The sequence below is a fragment of the Emys orbicularis genome, chromosome 2 (assembly GCF_028017835.1).
Source record: "Emys orbicularis isolate rEmyOrb1 chromosome 2, rEmyOrb1.hap1, whole genome shotgun sequence".
In the NCBI taxonomy this organism is placed as follows: domain Eukaryota; kingdom Metazoa; phylum Chordata; order Testudines; family Emydidae; genus Emys; species Emys orbicularis.
In genome coordinates this window covers 102864645-102882854 of record NC_088684.1, presented here as the reverse complement: position 1 = coordinate 102882854, position 18210 = coordinate 102864645, and the positions used below count along the sequence as shown (strand labels likewise).

General features: G+C 40.1%; 1 protein-coding gene across 1 annotated transcript in view; it reads right to left on the bottom strand.

The window, feature by feature from the left end:
- Positions 1-18210, bottom strand: part of ZNF236 (zinc finger protein 236) — a 195569-nt gene that overhangs the window by 24036 nt on the left and 153323 nt on the right. Inside the window, exons 28-29 of the mRNA XM_065398160.1 lie at positions 15415-15602; positions 7233-7364 (exon numbers count right to left, since the gene is read on the bottom strand). Of these exons, the coding sequence (XP_065254232.1) occupies positions 7233-7364; positions 15415-15602 (320 nt within the window). The remainder of the gene's footprint in view (positions 1-7232; positions 7365-15414; positions 15603-18210) is intronic.

Below are 18210 nucleotides of genomic sequence, written 5' to 3'. Positions count from 1 at the left end.
ATTATACATTCAAAATTGGAGGAGGACACTCAAAAACTAACAGAATTATTTTTCTTGTTATGTACTCTAGTCTGATCAATGTATTTTCAAAGGAATCAGATGAGCTGGGCACCAAACATCAATAAAAAGAACAGAACGAGATTAGGGGGAAATATAAATTTGTGTTTGGTCATTCCTCCTATGCCTCTGGCAATTTTTTTAAATGGAAGATTCACTAGATACATGCAATATCTGAAAATAAACAGACAATATATTGTGGTATTAAGGGTACATGGTGTGCATGCAGTCAAGTCTATGGAGATCTAATTCAGAATATTCTTTAGGTAGAAGAGATTTTAAAATCACATATTTCAGTACTGGAAAGAAAAAGGACAAAGTAGATAATTGCTGCTTCTTAAGTTGTCACTAAAACCTTCCAAAATATATAAATTGTCTTACAGGATAATTTCCTTTGACTTATGTCCCTATCAATCCATCACTGTGGACTCCCTCTCTGTGAGCAAAGACTAGAGGGAGTTCAAGCATTGTGCCCAAAAGGTCCAGGTTTATACCCTAACTACTTGGCGTCCCACCAGGAGAGTACTTTCAAAGCCATAAACAATAACTCAGATTAAATATTTAATTGTGAATAATCTTTTTTGTGAACTACTGTATGTACACAAACTATCCTTGAAAGAGTGTAGGAAAAAAATAAGATGTAGTCAACTGCTAGCCTTGGGAGAGTCCTTATTGAAAGAGACATTAATCAAAAATATCGGGTAAGAGATTTTCCATTCCTCATGTTGTCCTATTCCCCCCACCTCCCCCAATCTATTTATCACTAGGGAAGATAGTGAGAAGTAACACTTATCAAGAGTGCAGGGGTAGTAATTGAGAGAGAGAGAGAGAGAGAGAGAGAATGTCAGAAATAAAGTAGATTTTGGTGAAACCAAGTCAAATGAGTGGCCATTTTGGCAAGTGGGAGAGTTGATCCATGTTCAAGATCACAACGGGCAAAGAGGTGGTCGGGTCAGGTGATGGATGAAATGGGATATCAACAAATGGGGTATTTGGGGAAGGATTGGGGCAGCAGACGAGAGCTATAAGTAACTGAAGGAAGAATGAAGTCTGATGAGTTCTACTTGAAAGAGGAGTGGGAGAGAATCGAGAGACAGTCTGCAGGAAGAGGAGGAATCTGACACCCTCTGTATCGTTCTTTGGGTAGGATATACAGTGTGGAGAGAGAGAATTAATATCTCCATATTAGAACACAACTTCAAGGGTCAGGGATGTGGGGAGTAGGAAGTGGACAGGACTGTGGTATTCTTTTGTAGAGGAGTGAAAAAGGGAAGAGAAAAATAGTGGTCTTAGTAATGAAATTGGGAGCGTATGGGACCCTAAGGGACAGGAAGGGTGACAGAGCAAGGTGTGATTGGTGAGGAATAAAGGGCGATGTAGACGGGGCAAGGTTGGGTTAGATGTTACTCGATGCAAAAAGAGTGGCATTATGGGATGATGGCAGCAGCGAGATGTAGAATTGTCATGGAGTTCCAAGGAGGCTGTGAGGTGAACCTGGCAATGAGTGAAGGGAGAAAAAAGAATGGAAAGAGAAATTGTGATGTAGGGCAGTGAGAAGGGAAGATAGGGTGGAACAAGAAGGTGTCCGGAACAAAGTAATGGAGGACAACTATGATGAGCATGGTTGCTAGAAGTCAAAAATCAAATAAGTAGTGAAGCAATTAAAAATGTGTGTGTGGCGGGAAAAAAAAAACACATGAACTGCAGAAAAGTTAGAGCAATGAAATTCACTGTATCAATCAATTGGGGTAATGAATTCATGCAAAAATTATTAGGTGACAATTTATTATGAAGAAAATTGAGGGCAATGAAAGAGTTACAAATATGGAAAATCAAGTGATCAACTGATGAATCAATATGCAGAGAATGAGACGATCAAAGGGATAATGAAGTGCTCAATCACTCAAAGAGCAGCCCACTAAATGATTAATTCATTAAGACACAGCTGAGAGGGCATCTCCAGAGACTGTTAGTATCTAAAACTTTCACCATTGAAAGATGGCATGACACCATTGAGGAGGATAAGGAAGCTGTAGAGATATGCTCCTCAGGTCCTTCAATCCTGTCCCCTGAACTCTTCAGAGATAGGAAAGATGGCAGCAGTAGTCTATTAACTCTGGATTTTTCCACACACACACACACCTTTCCCCAACCCTGTACAAATCTATTGTTCCCGGTGAAACAGATTTTAATGGAAAATCTTGGGCAGAGAGAGAGAGAGAAAAGCAGATACCTGGTGTAGATGGGCCCAGGCCATTGACAACCTTGAAGATTAGAATAGTTTACAGGTTGTGATCCTAGTTTTGACCCACATCTCCTTATTTGGCAGTTTACTATTTTGCTCTATACAGATTTCTGTAAGATTTGATTATCTCTTCAAATTAACAATGAAATGGAACAGTCTTTTCTGCCTAGAACTGAAAGATAAGCATTACTCTCACTTTTTCCTCTTCTTTTTGTAAAAGTGTATGACAAGAGGATTAACAACACTACTACTCACTGACACAAAACTGAAAGTTATTTTTGGCTGTGGTCCAGCCTCTTGATGCTCATTTTTTGGTTACTTTTTTTAAAAAAATTGTTTCTTGAGGCAAGGAGAGAACATCTTATTGGATGAATAAGACATTACCCCCAAGTCCAAGCTTTATATTCATCTCAGAACAAGAGGTGAAATCCAAATGGCATAGTACTCCTTCATACCTTTCAGTCTAAAAACAATGCTTTTTCAACTGCTTGAGAGCGGTAATGGTTGGGGACAGCCTACTTGTTAAACAGCATTTTTTACGGAGTGGTTTCTGAAAGCTTAGGAAAATGGAGGAAACTATTTCCCAAAACGAGGGGGAAAGGTCAAGAAGGATAAACAAAGGGAAGTGTCCCTGTTACTTTATGAGGAATTAAAAGAGGAAAGCTTCAGGAGAACCTGAATTGCTGCATCTAGCTACTGATGGGAGGCAGAGCTAGCAGAAAGGAGAGTACTTCGGGCTTAAGCCCAAAGTTTACTGCCAAAGCATTCAATCTTCCTACAATCTTTGCACACAAGGGGAAGTTTCACAATAATTGATTGATGGAAGAGTTATACAAAATTAACTTTTCTGCATAGATACTTGAAAAAATGTGGGTAAATGACACCAGGTGATACCAGTGGACCAATGGCAAGTCCAATGAGAGTGGGAGGGAGGAAGGCCAGATTGTATGAGACATAACAGAGTCCAAATATTGTACCATAGTTCTAGACAACACAAAAGCAGAATTGGGTAGGTGGTTTTGAACAACAGCTTTCCTTTATGTTATCTGGGATACTACAGCCTAGATCATCCTTCTTAATGATCTGCTATTTTAAAGCAATTAATAATTTAAGTGGAGACTGTTGCATGTAATCCTTCCCTTGCGTAACCTCAAAGGAGAGTCAAATAGCATTTTTACTGTAATCATACTGTAACTGAGAGAAATTCAATACCCAATAAAAATTTCCTTATCAATTTAAAATATTTCAGTGTAGTTCTTTTATTACTAACCAGTACATAAGTGTTTTTAGAGCTTTGAAAGAACCTTGATGGCCAAATGTAAAGGCCAGACTCAGTTTGTTTAGTCTGTAGAAGAAATTCTAGATTGAAACTGAATCTGTTAAACCAAAGTAAAAGGTGCTGACCTGTGTCTAGACTAAAGAAGAGGTCGATATTAGGTCTGGGTTAGCTAAAACATTTTAAATAATCGGGACCTAAACTCAACCATTGAAGTTTCCTCATCTAGACAAAGCCACAAACCCTATTTTTCACATATAAGGGGAGATGATGTGCGCCAGAATAAACATTTTCTGTGATGTTTTCTGGATTAATGTGTCAAGTACCACCAACGTTCTCATAATAAGCCCTCAATTTTGCAAACGTTTACTCACATGCTTAACATTAAGCCCATGAGTTGTATCACTAATACCTGTGGGACTACTCAAGTGCTTAAAATTAAGCAAGTGCGTAAGTACTTTATTCTATTAAAAAAAAAAAAAAAAGGATTGCACCAAAGCTAACTACAACATGAAAAGCTTGTTCTCTGTACAGTTTCTTGAATGCAGGTAGTCTATTCCCCAAATGGTAAGATGATTTTTAAGATTTCTTAAGTGTATAGCAGGTAAGGACAGTTTGCAAGGGAGAAAAAGTTAGTTGCCTTTTATAAGGCAGGGGTCGCTTGCTGGAGGATTCTCTGCGACTTGAAGTCTTTAAATCATGATTTGGGGACTTCAACAGCTGAGTCAAGGGAGAGAATTATTCCAGGAGTGGGTGGGTCAGCTTTTGTGGCCTGCATCATGTGGGAGGTCAGACTAGATGATCATAATGGTCCCTTCTGACCTTAAAGTCTATGAGTCTATAAAGTAACCAAGGAGATTCAGGTTTATCAATGAAGAATAAAAACTGATAATTATGAATATTAGGAACATTAATGTGTCATCTATTTGATAACAACATCCATCTATTTGTCTATTTTTACCTAACAGATTTTTTCCCACAGGTCTCTGGCTTGCATGATTTATACAAGAAATAACTAATTTAGTGAGAGTGATTTCCCCCCCCCCCACACACACACTATTTAATACATGAGGAGTTTCTGCAAGAGACTAATGCTCTTTGTAGAAAGAACTGAAAGAAAAGGGTGATAATATATTTAGTGTGACTGTATTTGTGATGTAACCATTTTCTGAAGTGCAATATGATCCACTAAAAAAAGTTATAGGGCTAGCATTTGTGTGTTTTACAGATCATGAGCCAGAGATACTTGTACCAGATGGAGCTTCATTTCAATATATCTGTAGTTAGTGCACATAATTAAAATGGACAGACAAAAAACCAAAGTCCTCCATCTTAAAGTATAGCATAGCTAGAGATGGAAGCACAGTATTTTATTAGATAGAATGTACTTTTAATAAAGCATCTGAACTGGTAATCTAAAAAGCTCCTAACCAGCTCAATGGCTATGAGCAATAAGGGTGGTAAGAGGGAATGACCCTGTCATACTTCAAAATAAGGAGGAGGAGAGTAAGGCCTCACTTAGAAGAATTCAGTAAAAAGGCATTTATGTAATAGAAATGGATTTTTAACTTTGACCAATACATGCCTTTATGTTCTGGAAAAGAAAGAACACTGGTGATTAGATATTTTGTATATATTCAATGGCAATTCCGAGCATACATGTGTATCAGATGCATGAAGGTGCATAAAGTTCTGGTGTAGTCTGTTTGTATTCTTTCTTTAGCAAAGACCACTTGCTCAAAAGCAGAGTTAGAAAGTGACGCACTTTTTACCAAACAAAATTCACAATTTTTGAAAGGATTTGGAAATGAGGGCACGACATGCCTAAAAACCTGTAGACTGTGCAAGTCACAGGAACTTTTCCATTTCTTTTATTTCTTCAGCACAAGTAAAATTTTCAAAAGTTTCAGTGACATAGAAGTCGAAAGCCCATTTTCAAAAGGGATTTAGGCACTTAGGAGCCTACAAGTGAAATGGTTAAAAGTGCCTAAGTCCAATTAAAATTCATTTGGATTTAAGTGCCGAAGTTACTTAGGCATTTTAAAAAATTTTGTCCCACATTTTTTTTTAAAGGAAATAACTTGAGGCTGCTTAAGAACTTATTTAAAAATTCAGTAATTTCTAGAATGAGATAATTGACTCAAACATGACACAGCACATATTAATGTATATGAAATTATTTAGGATAGTCATTGGCTAAAGAAGATTTATAGAATTTCAATAAGGATTAAACTAGAAAACAGAAATGGTAGATTAAGTTTATTAAGTCAAGTGCAATGTAAAGCACATTGAAAAGAATAGTTTAAACTGCAAATATACACTAATGGGTCCTAAATTAGTTGTAACCTCACAGAAAAAGACTGAAGTGTGGGCAGCAATACCAAGATGTCAGCAATGGTTAAATAAAAACAAACATGATACTACTGTAACCTGTATGAAAAGGGAAATAGTATTTTACACAATAGGCAAATTGCTGTTACAGTGTGACCTTTACTAGTGTGTTCATATTGGTCACCTCATCTCAGAAGAGACATGGTAAGAGAAAAGGGCAGTGAAAGTTATTTGACACATTGCGATGGTGGAAATCATGCATATATTGAAAAGGCTAGGATTAGTTTGAAAAGAAGAAGAGTAAAAGGAGATATATATTTGTATTTTTAAAGCATACATTTTTAAAACAGAATTTTGGACACTAGAAATAGTCAAAATCAAATTTAGACCATAATTTATGCACCTTGCAGCAGTGATTATGCATGGAACTGCAGAAACTACATGCATAAATTATGTTTCTTGTCACCTGCAATATTAAAAATCTAAGTCTATATGAATTCTAAGACAAAAGCAATGGCAACATGGAAGTTATGGATGAGAATACAAAACAGTTATTCATAGTCAGTACATTACAGGGATGTTGTAATTCTCCCAAAACCGATCATTATAAAGCCAGGAAATTAAGAGTTAAGATTAAACTTAATGTTATGAATCGGCAGTGCACAGATACTAAACCTTAACTTGCCCTGTACTGATGCCATACAATTATCACTCTATTATGAGTAAGGTATTTTCATGGTTGAGGTTCCATATATGATTAAATTCGTTTTCAAATATAATATTTTTTCTTTTCCCCCCTCCTTATTGTAATTTGATACAGAATTGACAGAAAACTTGCTATTAATCTTTTAAAAATTCTTCAAATGTAATCCATGCACAAGATTTAAGCAAGTTTCAACTACATGCAAAGTCTGGAGCGTCTGCATTATTCTGTAATTAAAATCACTGAGGAGGTTGGAGGGGGAAGAACTGTGAGGGGGAAGAGCTTGGAGTGCCAACTTTCTTTAAGGACCCATTTTAAAGCCTGAACTAGTTAACAGATTTAATTGGAAATTCTCATAAAATTTATTCTATACTCAAAAAGTGCTGTACTTATCAAGAAGATATCAGGTATTTTTTCATAGTTAACAAAGAGCCTGAATCCCTGCTTTAAGTGCAAAATCAACATAGTCTTAACTATAAAGCTACAGCCTCCATAATAAGCTACTTTAAGATAAAGTTAAAAAATTATATGAAACTCTGCTTCTGGACAAACAGATCATTTTCATATCTGATTAAAGTCATGTTTTTATACATAAAAGTACACAAATAAACTACATCTACCTGATATGTTATTTCATCAGAGTTTGTAGATGCTGAATGTGGTGTATGGCTCACCAGTATGACTTGTTGTGAGCCCGAACCGCTTTGGCTGGAGAGACTAGAATCTGTGAGTAAAGCAGGGAATTGCTGACCCTATCAAAATAAAATTATTCAAGTGATTGTATTTACAGCACAGTCAATTGTCATAATTAACCAGTAATCCTAAAAGAATTATAAAATGGGGTTAAATAGAAACTCCTTTTATCATTCAAGACTACTCTTTAAAAAGATTACTTCAAACATCAGTCTGAACAATTTTTTTTTTTTTTAAATAAACTAGCCCTTTCAGGCCAATGGGGGTTAAAAATATATCCGAATAAGCATATCAACTCTGCTAAATCCACATATCTTAAAGTGTCACAAAGTGTCATCTGAAATTAAACCACAATGTATTACTGCCACCTCCACATAGCAGGAAGTCACCAGACCATATCGTTATATCATTATATATTTTGATATACCATTTGCATGGTATATCATGCCAAATATACCTTTATAAGCGGTTTGGGAAGCCCACCATTTTTATTTTTCCAACTCAAGATAAATATTTTTCATGCAAAACTGAAGAGATTGGGGGATAACTGGGAATGTAGTCGCCTCCACAGATTTTGTTTCACTATGTTTAATCATACTATCTGTGTGTGTGTGTGTGTGTGTGTGTGTGTGTGTGTGTGTGTGTGTGTAAATACCCCCCCCCCCCATCCCACGGAAAATAAATAAGCAAACAATTTAGTCCTAGTTCAGCAAAGACAGAAGCCAGCAGTGGTTTTCACATATTAAGATTGAAGGGAAATGTCAATCACAGAGGAGCTGGCTGTACATTTGGCCTATGTACAACACCTAAATGTAGTTAGTGATATTAAAGTCTAACTTTCAAGGACAAAAAATGTAATTCAGCTAAAAATTATATGTAGAGGTAAGTTACTGCTAAATGTGCAGATGGTTCTGCTTTGCTACCAACCACTGAAGTCCTTTTTAATGTGAAGCAATAGGGATTTTTTCTTCATACTACTTGCTAATGAACCTTTAGCTCTATTGACATATTGTAAAAGTTCCTAAACCATGGCTCATGAACCACGTGCAGATAGTGTCGGAGAGCCAGGTGGTCACATAGTGGTGGCGTGCATTATTTTTTCCAGCTGCTAATTTATTTTAAAAAGACAGTTACCAACTATAATAAATACTCTCCCATTATTTTCCACAAAAGAAACAGGTGTATTGACACAGAAATTATGTGGTCACAAATGGATAGACAGCAGGTTCACAAGACAACATACTAAAAGTCTGGTACACGCTACAAAATATTTTGGAGGCCTGGACCTAAAGTCACTGATTACTATGCACCAGCATTTTCAAGATGAAAATTAATATCTTATTTAAGTCTCTATAGGTTTATTCACATTCACAAATACTTGCTCCTAGAGGAAGGTACCACTGTGATACATACTGTGTTACATAATGTGTATTCCATCACTATCTCACACTGGGGTTTCTCCTATTAATTTGCCTAACTGGACATGAAATGGAAGAGGTCACTGGGATTTACTGTTAAAATTTCTAAAATGTGTTCTTGTATTGTGACTAATTTGTCTAATTTTGATTAAGTAGAAATCACTATTACAAACCCAGTGAACTTTCTCTTGTACGGCAGTGTTACAAAGTAGATAGGAGCAAGGAGCAGAGTTACATATCTTACAACACATGGAAAGAACAGTTTCTTGCCTTACAGCAACTGAGACTCTTTGACATGATGTAGACAGTGTCAATCTCACTGTAGGTGTGCATGCACCTGACACACACCAGACCAGATTATACTCGTTATGAGGGTTGCACAGGCATCCTTGTGCTCCCATCTGAGGGATAAATGGTGGAGGGGTCATGATGCTTCCTCAGTTCCTTGGCAATTCAAAGCCCACATTGCAGACTACTCTGAAAAATGGGGATGGAGGGTTGATCATGGGACCACACTGATTACAGCATCTCAAAGAACCAGAGTTACTGTAAGGAAGGTAAGCATTCTTTTCTCTTCAAGTACAATGTGTGTCACTGTAAGTGACTAGCAAGCAGTCTCCTCCTCGGATGGTGGGAGTAAGAAGCCACAGCTGTACAAATCAAAAGCTATATCTACACTTACGATGGTGTGTAAAGGAGACACTTTACACTCCCACCTAGCATGAGTATAAGTAGCAGCATAGATGGCAATGCATGGCTTAGGTGAGCAGAGTGCCCTACCTAAACAGCCAAGATATATAGCCTACACAACTCTGTACATGCCCAAGCAGTGCTTCCTATGTCTGCACTGCTATTTTTAGTGTCCCGTTGCCTCAGCCTTTCCCCACCACTTCTTCATATAATTTTTAGCTGAATTACATTTTTTGTCCTTGAAAGTTAGACATTAATATCACTGACTACATACTGCTGCTGGAGCCTCTCATTGTCATGTGTAGCTATACCCTGCGATGTCAGGTGTGAACAGAGCCTGCCTTTCACTGCAGCATGTAGCTACACATGTAGTACCTGTATTCTACATACTGCCCTAAGTGTAGATGTAGCCAAAGATTGCAATCCCACTTTTGGTGTCTGCCCTGGCTATCATGTCAAGTGCATATTTTTAAGAAGATCAGAGTTACTCCACGTATTGCTTTGAAAATCTCTGAGATCAGCACATTTCTGAAGCAGGCCAACGATGTTGCCTGTGCTGTGTTCAGCAGCGCTCCTTCTTGTTTAGTAAGACAAGCTCACTGACTAGCTGGTAACAAATGGAAATGCACTTTGTGATCGGCTTTGAGAGTCTCTGGGAAGATATTGCTTGGCTTTTACATACACCCAATAAAGCCACGAAGAGACAGAGAGAGTTTGAAGGGCTTTGTCCTGTCTAAATAGTAAAGTAGGGCTCTGGAGACATCCAGAGTGTGAAGTTTCTTTTCTCCTGGAGAAAACAAGTGTGATTTTGAGAAGAAGACTGCCAAGATGAGTGACTTATTCTGATGGAATTCTCAGACCACCTAGGGGGATGAACTTGGGGAGTGGACTCATCACCACCTTATCCCTGTTAAAACGATGTGTACGGTGGTCCAGCCATAAGGATTTGGATCTTGCTGACTTTCCATACCAACCTGATAGCAACTAAGATGATTGTATTGATGGTAGGTGGTATAATGAACATTTTGATGAAGGGTCAAAGGGAGGTCTCTAACTGGATGTCAGGCACGAAGGAAGACCTTAATAAATCTCACCACTGTACGGTGTGAAAAACTGTAGCAGCATATAGTCCAGAATCTGGAATCAGGGTTTCAACAAGATTCACATTATTTTGGGCTGCCTATATGGAAAAATTTCACCATTTTGAAAAATACGTCCTGCTAGGAGTTTTCCTGCTCTGCATAAGAATCTCTTGAACCTGCCACAATCTGTGTCATGAATGCTCATCTACACAGTATCCAAGGCAGCTGTGTGCAACAAGTGCAAGTAGAGGTGCAGTATCTGTCCCCAGTTCAGAGACACTATGTCTGGGCAAATAAGGGAGGCATATTGGAGGTTGGCTGGACATCTATAATAGGTCTGACAGACAAAATTGTCCCTGCCAGTAGGGGGCTATCATGATAATGGTAGCCTTGTCCCCTCTGATCTTGGATATTATCCCGGGGATTGGCTGGAAGGCATAAAAGAGACCGTGACACCACCAAAGAAAAATAGCATCCAGCAGAGACCCTAGGTATATGCCTCCTTTGGAGTAGAAAGTCTTGCATTTGGCACACACTATTGTGGCAAAAATAAGTCTATGGCTTATTTGGATGGGTCCCCATCATCAGAATATAGGGTCTAGGATGGATTCCACAGAATTGATTTCTGGAAGAAGAAAGTCTGGTGGAATCACCCTGCGTTGGTAACACTATTCATCACATTTGATGGATTCCAGATAAAGCGAGGACCATCTGGTACCCTGCTTGTTGATACAGTGCATCACCATCATACTGTCCATCACAGTTTGCACTATATTGTTTCACAGACCAGGCATGAATGCTATGCAGGCCAAGCTGGTGGCCCTCGTCTTGATGACGTGTAACTTCAGATTGTCTGGTGATCACACTCCTTGTATTTGGAGTTGATTCAGGTGGGCACCCCAACTTATCCCTGCTTCATCTGTAATAAGCTTCACTGTTAGCAAGGGGGGTCAAGAAGGAGACCCACCTTTCCTCATATCAAGAGGTTTAGCACTCGGTAAGTTCTCACAAGACTTGGGGCAGGACAGTGACCAATAGGCTCATATTGTGTTTGGATGGGGAGTACGCAGTCCTTAGCCAGTGCTGTAATGGTCACAGGTGAAGTCAGGCAAGCAATGTCACATAAGTACATGCACTTATGCGTTCTAATAATCCCAGGCACATGCAAAAGTTCATGGATAGTCTCGCCCTTATGTCACATACAAGCAACTGAAGGGATCTCAATATGTCTTTTGTATGCATGCTTGTGGTATCTGTGACTTGAGCAGAGTCCCTCTGAATTCTACATTCTCAGATGGCATGAAAGATTATTTTTCAGGAAGAGGACTTGATCTAGGGCTGTCTTTTCTCATCCCAGAACTTGCCCCTGAACAGCCAGTCATCTAGGTATAGACAGACATGATGTCACGGTTTCCTTACACGTGGCACTACCACGGCCAAGCACTAGTGAATATTCTTGGTGCCATGGAGACTCAAAAGGGTAGAAAGTTGTATTGATAATGGTTGGGCCCTACTATAAATTTGAGGTTCTCCCAGTGACCGAGGTAGAGAGCTATGTGGAAGTAGGCATCCTGCAAGTCATGAGCTATGAACCAGTCTTGAGCTGGGGAGCAATGGAATGATGGAAGCAAAGTGTTATGAACCTAAATCTGAGGTGGCGTATGTATTTGCTTAGTTTCCTCCTGTCTAGGATAGGATAAACACAGGGCAAAAGCCTCTTCCCCTGTAGTCCTGAGGCACCTTCTATATGGCTCCGAGGCAGAGCAAAAAGGCCAATTGTGTTTGTAAAGGGCTCTTGTGAGAAAGGTCCCTGAAAGGGGACATGGAAGGGAAAACAGAGTAGGAAAAGGAACTGGGTAGTATAACTGGGTAGTATAACCTTGAGTTACTATGTCCAGCACCCAATTTGTCAGTGGTAATATCCGATCAATGCCCATTGGAATGAGGTTAGATAGTTTCCAAAAAAGGGCTCCACGGACCTGTCCTGATGCAACTCTCTTCTGAGTGGTCACATTTGATGCTGTTATGTGTGGACAGAGTTCATGAAGAATGATGTCCTCTACTGTATCTCATCAGCTTCCTGGAATGGTATTTCGGCTGCCTATGGTAGGACAGTGTGTGCTGTGTTTTGCTGGCGCAAAAGGGAGCACAGTCACCCTGGAGTCCTTGAGCAAGCATAAAGGCAGTGCCAGTTTTCTCTCTGATCCTTCAAATGGCAGATCCTCAACCATAGTTTGTACTCCATGAAGAAGGCACACAGCCTGGAGCCAAGATGCCTCCCACATGGGCAACACTTAGGCCATGTACCTAGTTGCAGTGCCTGCTCTGACCATAGCTGCTTATAAGGCCACTTTGGCCACCAGCTGAGTTTTCTTTTATGATGTCCCTGAGCTCCCCTCTGCTCTCACAACAGAGCTTGCTGATGAACAGAATCACTCTGCCCCAAGTTAAAAAGTCACACTTGGCTTGGAAACCCTGATAGCCACTTATAGTTGAAACAATGCACAGAATAGGATTTTCTCCTAAACAAATACAGTCTTTATCTTTTGGCACATTCTTGGCTGAATAAGACTTCGCTTGGACAGCTGAGACCACTAAAGATCCAGCGACTGTGGCTGAGGCAAGGATGCTGCTGGAGAGGGAGATGTTTTCCTCTTCCATGATTGGAACAAGGGGCTTGGAAGATAGAGACCTGGGAAGATGAACCGTACGCCACAGGGGCCAAGGAGGCATCCCATATGCATCCAAGTGGCTGATAAGTTGCTGACTGGACCAATGCCATTCCTGGTAGGCCAAAGGTTGGGCTCTGAATTCCTCGGGTCTCTTGGTGGCACCACTCATGGATCACATGGGGGGGGGGGGGCAGCTCCCTGCTCAATGCTAGTGCCAGCTTGCATCCTGGTGATGAGGTGTCTCTCTCTTCCATGGGTGGCACTGATGGGTAGGGAGCCATCAGTACTGGGGTCTTGTTAGCCCTGGCTGGATATTGCAGTGCTGATGTATGTCTTGGATGTATGTCCTGGGTGCCAAGGTTGATCATGGTACGGGTGCTTTTGGTACTAAATGTAGTCTGCTGCCCTGCAATCTACTCCTTTTCATTCATTTTCCATGCTGGAGAAGGTTCATCCTCTTGCCTTCCAGTGTCTCTGTGCATGAGAGGACACTGAGTTTTTCCTCAAACTCCTGCTCCAATGTTCTGGGTGGCCTGTTTTAGTGTCCTATTTCAATGTCTGTCGGGGGGGGCATGGATCAGCATTCATGTTGCACTCCCCATCAGTTTCCAGCCCAGGCCGGGGAAGCTAATGATCCAACTAGCAGACCAAATTCGGTGATGAACCCTGGCCACATGCCACCTGAGGCTCGTTGTGCATACGCTAAGAAGAATGTCTGTGATGTTGACTAATTTATGCTGGCTATCATACATATATATTAAGCATTAAGTATCCATATTAAGTATTAATATAGCCGTTATATATATCAAATTAGCCTGTACCTTTGAAATAATCCTGTTCACTTATGTCAAGTATCTCCCATAACACCTTGCATTAACTGAGGTAAGCTTTGGCTTAAGTAGATAGGAACACTGTCAGTATCAGGACATATAATTGTTTCCTTATAGAAACAGAAAGGCAGTTACCCTCACAAACCTATTAATCCTAGTGCAAGCTTAGGAGGTGTCTTCACATCCTTTAGTACCTGGAATGCATGTACCCATAATAAAGATAAGGATCCATCATGACCTAGAATGCACAGTGTGTTCAGAACAAAGATAAGGGGCACACCATGGTACCAGAAAAACAAGATAAAAAGCTAATTGGTTGAACTAGTTTCAAATGAGGAATATGGTTCCTTTTACTGGTAATCAAGTCGGTTATAAAAAGATCGCTTTAGAAGTAGAACTTTGGAGAGCACACCTTCTGTATAAGGTGAATGTAAGGTGAATGTAACACTGCTGTACAGGATGGCTCTTTTTTGAAGACTGGTGTCATATAGAACCTTTTTCCTATACCATATTAATAAATTTGACTGACATTGGTTATTTAGGCTCTTGACCAACTGACCATACAATTTATCAAAAATGGCATCATCTTCAATGTCAAAAGTTTTGATAGGTTCAATGCTGCAGTTGGTGACAGTGTAGATACTGTCAGTACCAGTTGTTTGCTTGGTGCAGTTTTCTTTGCTGTCATCTTGGCATTACCTGCCTGCTTGATGGAGCGCTGGATGGTGCAAATTTGAACAGTATGGGGGTACTCGAGCCTAGATCCTCTAGGTCTCATGTCACTCTCAGACTGTTCTAAGAGATGGAGCTTCAGGCTCACATCTCTTGACCTTTAAGATGAGTAGAGAATGAAAGGCAAACCAAGCACCTGCTGCTTGGATGAATTATACACCTCAAAAACAGACAACTGCTGTGTCCATCTTTAAAAAAAATTAGTCTGTCAAAGGAAGGACAAGGCTTGAAGCCTACAGGTTTTGACTCCACCATCTTGAGGTCTTTGTATAGAAGGGTATGTCCTGGGGGGAGGAGGGGGAATGGGGAAAGAGTGTTGTATAAGGAGATCAATCTGGACAGGGATATGCAGCTGAAAATTAAAGAACTAAAAGCTGTTCTAAAGAATGGTTCCGTTTTGCTGCCATGGGCAGTAAGAGGAAACTCAGGGAGGGTCACGGGAACTCCGGCCTTCATGCCTTCCCACGGGAGCATGAGGTGGCATAAGCTGCAGCTCCATGTAAGAAATTTTGTAATGGTTCTAGGCAACGATGTGCACACTGTTAGCAGCAAAAATATTAATTGCATCTTCATCTACTGTGCATAAGTGGTAAAAATTACTTTCTGAAAAAACATTCAGATACTCCAGTCCCTTGAGATTGTACTATTACTCTACCAGAAGAGCAGAGCAGTAAATTGCACTAACCTGTGAAGTGATATTAAGTGTAACTGAATCAAGACCACTAGATAACATGCCCTGAGTATCAGCCAAGGTCAAGGTAACACTACCATCTCCTCCAACTCCTGACGAAGACATTACTAAGTTCTGAGCAGAAACTGTGGATTGAGAAATGGGTGGTGTTGAAGGAAGATTTCCACTTGACGTATTAAGTTCTGCAAAAAATAAAGTATGCACAACATTAAAAAAGGAAACATAAGCATCAATCCTAACTACAGGGCTACTTTATTTTAGGTGACTAACTTAGGTGATAATTTCTTGCTTGCTAATTCTTTACTAAGACTTGGTGGCACTACTGCAGATCTTTCTCCTCTTTTAGTCAAACAGGTGGCAAACAATGGGAAAAACAATTTGTTGTATGTGTGAGTGTCTTGCACTGTGCTGCATGGACATGGGTCCATTACAAGCAGTATAGCTGAAGACAAGTTTTCAATGATAGGTAAACACTATGGAACACCCTACCACAGGAGATTAGAATGTGTCTTCATCTGATCACCTTCAGAACTCAGAGGAAAAACTCACCTTTTTCAAAAGTCTACTTACACCAGAAGCCAAGATGACAACAAAATTTAAAGAAACCCAAAAAAAGAAAATTCCACCACAAAACAAAAACCAGTAAAAGTGACCAAACATTAGGATAGCAAGAGCAGAGCCAGATCTTATTTTCCTGTATAAAAGGCTCAGATATTATGGTGAGATGTGTCCACTCTAATACAAAAATAAGAAAATAATAATAATAATGTAATTCTGTAAACAGATTAGTTAATGCATCTGTTTGCAGAACGGGGCCCCAAAAATATAAACCTACATTAGAACACATTACAGTATATGAAAATAATAGAAATTTAGTGGCTTGAAATAGCCACCAGGTAGTTCCAACAGCATCTATATAAACAAGCTGCCTAGTCATGAACCAATTTATTCTGAATCTGAAATAACTGAGGATATGAGAAAGTCATCCTCAAGGTTGAAAACATTCTATTGGCTGCCACCTGCCTGAACAGTATGAGGCACGTACTACTTATTAGTCTGCAGTGCACAGAATTATGTTTTAATACCTACTATTGTTAAGAGAAAGATTACTTTGTTCATGAAGTTTTAGACCTTCGATTTATTGAGAAAGTTCAGCCCTGTATGGTATAGACCTTTATCCTGATGTAACACCAATGAACATTCCATGACAGAGTGTTCAGAAAATATTGGAATAATCTAAAAGCTGCACTGCCCACCATCTAAATCTAACGAATTCATTTACAACTATTCAGAGCCAGTTCAGACACTAATGCAAAAGGAGATGTTACCTACCTTGTATAATGAGCCCCCCACAATGGGGGGCTCCACTGGAGGTGTGCACATGCCCCTTGCACATTTGATTGGAGATTTTCAGCAGCAGTGCTCCTTCAGTGCATGTATGCACCTTAGCCATCTTCGTGCCCTGTACTGAGGATACATACTTAGGACTGTGATTGACGAACTATCCTCAAGTTCTTTTCTACCACAGAAGAGACTCTGCAGCTGAGGGGAAAGGAGGGCGGGTAGTCGAGCACCCATAGGGAGACATCTTGAAGAACTCCAGTTACTGTACAAAGTAAGTAACTTCTCCTTTTTCTTCGACTAGTATCCCCATGCATGCTCTGCTTGAGGTGACACTCGAGCAGTACCCTCTGAAGGAGATGGGCACTTCAGAACCCAGCCTGGTTCTGTTTGTAGACTGCAGAATGTAGCATCTGTTCTAGAGGCATGTACCAAGGCCTAATGTGTTGAGAAAGTATGCCCATGTAGCAGCTTTGTAGATTTCTACAACAGGAACATCTTTCAGTATGGCAATGGACATAGATAGAAATTTAGTAAAGTGGGCTATTACCCTAGTTGGACACTGCCCATTAGCAGCTGTATACCAGGAGAGGATGAAGATGGAAACCTATTTAGAAAGTAACTGGGAGGACACTACTGTTCATTTAGGCTCTGTCTGTATAAGATATGCATAGTCTCAGCCCTGGTCTATACTACAGTGAGGTCGACAAACTGGTTTATGTCGACCTAACTATGTAAGTGTACAAACTACAGCCTTGCTCCCACTGATGTAAGTGCCCTACTACACCAACATCATAACTCCACTTCCACGACTGTTGGATGTTATTCTCGTCAATTTCATGTCTCCATGTCCCAGCTGCGCTGCTGCCCAGGCTCCCCACACAGAGCCAAGCTGCCCCCAGAGACTGGGCTCCCCATTCCACACCAGGAGCCTGGGTGCTGCTCTGGCTCCCAGATGGGAACCCAGCTGCGCCTAGGCTCCCTGCTGGGGAGAGCCCAGGCTCTCAGCTCCCAAGACTGCCCCCTTAGGTCGATGGAAGTACTCCTGTTGAGGATGCGCACCACCGACCGGAGAGTAGTATGGACCTGAACCACTGCAGTAATTATGTAAGATGTCTATGGAAAAGTTATGATTTGCTGAATATGATCACTGCTCTACAGCCAAAATGCTTCTGAAATAAATGTAGTCAAACTTTACTAATTCTGGGTCACTGAGAATGAAAATGATGCTTAAAATTGTTGATTGGCTCTAGTTTTCAAGATATGCTATTGGGTCAGTATATACGACCCTTGACTTGGGAATGGCGGAGGATAAGTGAGTTATAAAAGGAAGGGATCTCAATTTAAACCAGAAATGACTAAAATACATCTTTGACTGGATCTATGAATAAATCTATGACTGGGTTTGGACAGTACTTGCTTTTTAGGCAAAACAATGAATGATGCAAT